At 42.9% G+C, this 6,072-nt stretch overlaps 1 protein-coding gene across 1 annotated transcript; it reads left to right on the plus strand.

Annotated features, from left to right (window-relative positions):
* The first annotated feature begins 1,404 nt into the window (after positions 1 to 1,404).
* Positions 1,405 to 2,724, plus strand: LOC123124922 (heavy metal-associated isoprenylated plant protein 20). The gene is made up of 3 exons (XM_044545471.1): positions 1,405 to 1,704; positions 1,938 to 2,013; positions 2,170 to 2,724. The coding sequence occupies exons 1-3, from the start codon at positions 1,618 to 1,620 to the stop codon at positions 2,463 to 2,465; spliced, it is 459 nt and encodes a 152-aa protein (XP_044401406.1). The 5' UTR covers positions 1,405 to 1,617; the 3' UTR covers positions 2,466 to 2,724.
* Positions 2,725 to 6,072: the final 3,348 nt, after the last annotated feature.

Here is a 6,072-nt window from a genome sequence, read left to right on the forward strand (position 1 = left end):
TTTACACGCTTCGGTCTCGGTGTCAGTCGGTGATGACTGTGCGAGCCCCTTGGGATCTCTTATTACATGCTCAAATCGTGGAATGGTTGGTATAACGATTACATGGCTGGCCATGAAGCTCTCGCTTTCAGCTTGGCTTCCCAAGGAGTCTATTCAAGCTACTTAGTACTCCCTCCGTTCCAAATTACTTGTCGTGGTTTTAGTTCAAAATTTTGAACTAAAACCACGACGAGTAATTTGGAACGGAGGGAGTACTTACAAAGGAGGGCGTTAACATACCCTGCTACATAATATGTCTTGACATGATGACAACATAGTGTCAGTCTCATACGACTTTATTGCTGTCATCATGTCATTTTATTTACTCTTTTTAGCTGTGTACATCCTAAGTATGTAGAGGCCAGACGTTACTCATCGATAAAAATAACTTCCGCCGTTTCTCTGTTCAAGGGACGCTATGTTTGGCTGTTAAACCCCTGCGGTGCTTTATATATGCTGGTAAGCATATCTAGTCAAATTGAGCTGCTAAAACGACAAATATTATTGTACAGAGGGAGTATTAGGCAGAAATTTCTCGAAAAAAGAGGAGGGGATGGGACCAACTGATGTTCATGATGGGGTGATGCTTGAATATGCATTTTGAAAACCTACACACTTGGCTGTTCTCCAGTTATCAATGTTATATGTCAGTCCTACTGTCCTAGGATGCTTCATTAGTTTTTCTTCATGGATCACGATTCATGGAACAGATCATCAGTGACGCCATTTAACTAGTATAAGATATCCCCTCTTTTTCCAAAAGGCAGCCGCATATGGAGCAGAGAAATTTGTGACATGCACACGCCATTCATGCATCTAGTGTTGAATTTGAAAGGAGCAGCGAAGGTAGACGCAAGTGTAATATAAAGTGGGACAGATGTACGAATCCACTGTAAAGTGTAAACTGAAAGCAGATGAGAGAAGTGGAGAACCTTGAAAAGAGGCTGAAAACTACGGCGCGATGCAAACCCGAGAAGGAACAAAGCAATCAACATCGTACTGTAACGTTATAGACCCGGCGCATCAGGCAAGAACATACTACTAACCTAGCTATATCACCATTTTATGCCAGATTTTAGTGCATAATTTTGGCAAGTAGATCATAAGTCAAGATTTGAATTCGGGTTAGGTATGTAGCCCTTTCAGAATGATCCAAAGAATATGATTCGATAGAAAAGCAAATCCATTTCCTTGGCAGGACTTTTTATCCCCTTGTCTTGATTGAGTGCATGATTGGGGTGCGGTCACGCTCAGGGCACCTCGCGCTGGATGGAGCTGCGGGGGCATGTCCCATCCTAGGAAAAGAAATGCTTTCTTGCCCAACACACTTCATTTAGTCCGAAACCTCTGAGGTTTAATCACTCTCGCTGTGTCCTCCGGTAGCATCAACATGGACTTGCACCAACCCTAACCATGCAGGATTAGGCACGCTGTCCTTGTCTCTCTTCTTTCTCCCGGGTATATATATGGCCCCCTCCATGGCCTAAGGTTCTGTACTTGGCCTTCGCAGTACAGACAAGCGCAAGAACGGTTCATCAGTGGTTCTTGCTGGAAACAAAAGTTGAGTTAGATCAGATCATGGGCGCCTTGGATCACCTGTCCCGTCTGTGCAACTTGACACATACAAGGGAAGCCATCAGGATCAAGAAAAGGCGGCCACTGACGGTGAGGATTGTGGAATTCAAGCACGTTTGTGTTCTCTTTTTTGGTTTAGGTTTGTTCATCGATCGGAAGCAGCTCTATCTTCCAAAGATGGCCTTCTGATCTTGTGAAGGGATCAATATGTTTTTTTTGCACTTTTTTTTGTCATTTTGTTAATTGAGCTGCCACAAACGTGTGATTAACTGGAGTTTCTTCTATCTATCTATCTATCTATCTATCTATCTATCTATCTGCAGACGGTGAACATCAAGGTGAAGATGGACTGTGAGGGCTGCGAGAGGAGGGTCAAGAACGCCGTCAAATCGATTCGGGGTACATATACACATACTGACCGATAGCGATCTCAAAGATGAAACCAAGCGATCTAACTCTTTTCTTTTGAAAATATATTTATTTATTTTGAGGATAGAAAATATAACATTTAGTTCATATATTCATTTGGTGAACGTTCATATGCATATGCCAAAGGTGTGACGGCGGTGGTGGTGAATCGCAAGATCAGCAAGGTGACGGTGACGGGGTACGTGGAGCCTCGCAAGGTGCTGGCGAGGGTGAAGAGGACTGGGAAGACGACGGCGGATATGTGGCCGTACGTGCCCTACACGGTGGCCACCTACCCCTACGTCGGCGGCTCCTACGACAAGAAGGCGCCGGCGGGCCTGGTCCGCAACGTGCCGCAGGCCATGGCCGACCCGGCGGCGCCGGAGGTCAAGTACATGAACATGTTCAACGACGAGGACGTTACCGCTTGCACCGTCATGTGATTCGATGATCTCATATTAGCATCTGCACTCCAGCCAGGACATGATGCCTAGATTACTAGATATATCGGTCTTCTCGCAGCGCTGGGGAAAAATGATACCAAGAAGATGAACTTGTGCATGTACGCGGTACTGATGGATGATATATACTGTGCAAATCCTCGTTCACGTCCAAGGTGTAGATAAGCCTGAATTACAACTTTATGCTACCGCTTTATGATCTTCGATATATACATCCTTGTCAGTCTCGAGCCTTCTCTTCTGTCCTACCTGATCATCGTTATCTTTTTTTCTTTACTTTTTGCAACGGGGGAAAGCATCCAAAATTGAATCTTCCAACTCTTGATTGTCAAAAAAGATTGTTCCAATTCACTGTCAGCCTACAGTTCTGACCATGCACCCAAATGAACACGCAAAACATATGCCTTACCAGCAAAGGGTGAATCTAAGCTTATAAAGTGGAAATTTTTTATTTCCTGACGGAATGTTCTAGGTAGTAATCGATCTTTTCCCAAAAGGAGGGAAAACACCGCTTCATTAATCCACACACCATAGCATACCTGTGCTACTCTGAACTTAGTAAATATGGCTATCGTCTGATGCAAAGGCCAGGGAATAAACCCTTCTCTTTTCTAAAAATAACCTATTCTGAACGGGTAAACCCGGAAATTCACTTTGGCATATGGGATCATACGCTCCCGTCATCGGAAAAAAACATTTCAAAATGTCTAAAGGTTCCGAACAAAAAATTGATGCAGACATCTTCATATTGTAGGTGCGCACATCATGGAAAACAAATCTTTTTTGTGGCTTTTGTAAAAATGACAAAAGATGTTTCATGAAAAGCCCCTTTTAACACTGATTTTTGTCTTTTTCTCCCGCTACACAAAAGTTGCCGTTTTTTCGTGAAACGAATTTGTGAGCACGTAGAATGTCAAGATGTACGTTGCATACGACGCCTTTGGCACCCTTATGGAAAGTGTTCCTTTCTAAAAATCAAGATCTTCGTGTGGCAGCTTCTGCGTGATCACCTCTCATCGGGGAGAAAGCTGATCTAGCGGAATGGGAATGGCGATGAACTATTTCCTCTGTGTGGTCCCAGAGAATGGGACCCACATCTTCTTCGTCTGCCCAGTTGCTCGGTAGCTTTGGTGCTTTGTCCGTGAGGCTCTGGGTCCTGACTAGGAGGCGCTGGACCTGGCAGGGTTTCTCAAACCTCGAACCAACATTCCGGGAGGAGGAGATGCCTCTTCTGGTCAGTGTTCGCGGTGTTGAGTTGGATTCTCTGGACGACTCATAACAAGATGGTGATTGAGATGGTCTTCCCGCGGAGGGCCACTGACTCTATATTCAAGCTTGTCGCCTGTTTGCAGCACTGAGACCCGCTCTCTAGGCAGCAGGATTGGGACCGACTTGGCAACATGATGGACGCGATGACTTTGGCAGCTTGTCGCCTTACTATGCTTCATGCCGCTGAGCTACGGGCCACCTCACCTGGTGGCTTTTCTCCTCTTTTCAGGAGGGCATGTTTGTGTTGTTGGCCCAATAGACTTCTTCTTAATTTTCTTGCACTTGAACTTGTTGTATGGTATTTGGTGATTGCTTTACCTATAAAGAGGGGCAAAAGCCTATTTCGAAGAACATACACGTGGCATGCAACTTATGACTTTGTTTGGATAAATGGCGTCCCAGAGTCTGTCCTTCCCGCCTCCTTAGCAACCCCATCCACCCCTGATGACGAGGGTCTTGTCTATTTGCTCCATGTCGTTGCTTACTATCTGAGCATGATAATAATGACGAACATCCATTTAGTTTTTCCATACCTTGTGCCCTCATGCATAGTACTATCTAGTACCGCCCGACACACCTACTGTGTTACTCAGCCTTGTCATTCTCCTCCGATCCAATATGCTCCCTTGCACTTCAACCACTTGTGGTGTTCGTTGCCTTCCTTTCTACCACCTTTTCTCCCAATGTCCCTCTTCTTCCGACCTCTCGTGGCTAGTTTTTTCTCTAATTCTGATGACTTCCCTTAGAATGGCCTGTTGGCCAGTAAAATCTCTGTTGAGTAAAATGGTAAATTTGGTAAAGATAGTTTGCAAGAATGAAGTCATACAATCTAACTAGAGTGGGTGGTGGGTTCCTTTGGCCAAACTATCCATTTCCAACATCATGCCAACAAAAAAATCCCTCATTTCCCTCGTCTCACCACCTCTGACTTTGTCTTATCTCCCACAAACTATCATAGTCTATCCTATTCCAGAAACCTTCAAGAACGTATACCAAAGCTTTCGACAAGGGTGGAGATTTAGTACTATGAAGAAAATTGTATTCCCTTGGGGAATAAGGGTTGTCCTTCAATTAGGGAAGAACATATTATCCATCTTATTTCTCTTTCATTCAACTCTGATTTTTTTTCTTCTATATGGCACCTCTACCATAAGACACATCATCTGACATACCAGTTTAGATGGCCTAGATCTTATAAGTTAATACAAGGAAAACCATACGCTCTATAAGGCTTTTAACCTCAGAATCAATGAGGCATAGATGTGCGACTTCTTGTTATATTTTTATTGAACAACTCCTTATTGTTGTTGCTTAGAACCCCTGCTTTGAGCACTTCTAGTACCTAATATTCTAATGTACACCCGCTCCATCAATGGTCTGGCACCATGCATATAGAGACCATTCAGAGAACCGAAGAGTACCTCATCTAAACTATGATAAATAATTCGAGAAATAGGAAATCGAAAAGGAATGTAACTAACTCTGGCATGTGCACAAACAATCCAATTTACTTGACAATGGCTTAAGTAGATTGATGGAGAATACATATCTTGTTAAGTTGTTCAACCATTAGCTAATGTTTCATATGTAGTAGATGCCAATTGGACTTATGGTGGCTCAATTGTCGAACTCAGGTAAAATATCTCTATCTTGATCATGGGTGAAGCAATAAAATGAGTACTATGAAGATACCGTACATGTTGAGGGTGAAAGAAGCAACATAGCTCCACAGTCCATAAATATGTAGGCTACACTCCAATTTGATGTATTATGCATTTTTGCAATAGCCGGATAATATGAAGCATACTCATACTGCATCAGAGGGCTAAAAATCAGTAATATGAAAATATGTAGACAACAGCCGAGCAGATAACTTGGTGACACAACACATGATGTGGTAGCTAAAGCAGAGGCTACGAATTGTGGTTTTCTTGCATTGATGTGCCTATAGAAACTCATCACTGATTCTATTTAATGTGTGAAGTCACCCGCCGATTCGCCTTGTTTGTGACATTTTGTTCACTATCAACACATGACATGCAAAACTCAGTAATTGGAACCCTCAAAGTTTTTATGAAAAATCAATATGACAACCAACCAAGGCATGACACACATGCACCTATGCCTCCTATGGAATTAGAAACAAAAGATTCATTAAGATCATTAATCTGAAGTTCATTTAAGTATGATACCCAAAGGATGAGGCATTAATGCTTCTGTTCTCCATAAAATTTAAAATATAAACTAAGTTTATGTTGGAATCATACTTATCAACTACCAATGAACATCATTATGTAAAATTTAGGAGGGGTTTCACCGC

The sequence above is a fragment of the Triticum aestivum genome, chromosome 5D, assembly GCF_018294505.1.
Source record: "Triticum aestivum cultivar Chinese Spring chromosome 5D, IWGSC CS RefSeq v2.1, whole genome shotgun sequence".
Classification (NCBI taxonomy): Eukaryota; Viridiplantae; Streptophyta; class Magnoliopsida; order Poales; family Poaceae; genus Triticum; species Triticum aestivum.

Excerpts from the sequence above, each read along its gene's own strand:
- LOC123124922 (XM_044545471.1), top strand. The coding sequence starts at position 1,618 with ATGGGCGCCTTGGATCACCTGTCCCGTCTGTGCAACTTGACACATACA. Across the intron at positions 1,705-1,937 it reads AGAAAAGGCGGCCACTGACG|ACGGTGAACATCAAGGTGAA; the intron begins GTGAGGATTGTG and ends ATCTATCTGCAG. Across the intron at positions 2,014-2,169 it reads CGCCGTCAAATCGATTCGGG|GTGTGACGGCGGTGGTGGTG; the intron begins GTACATATACAC and ends CATATGCCAAAG.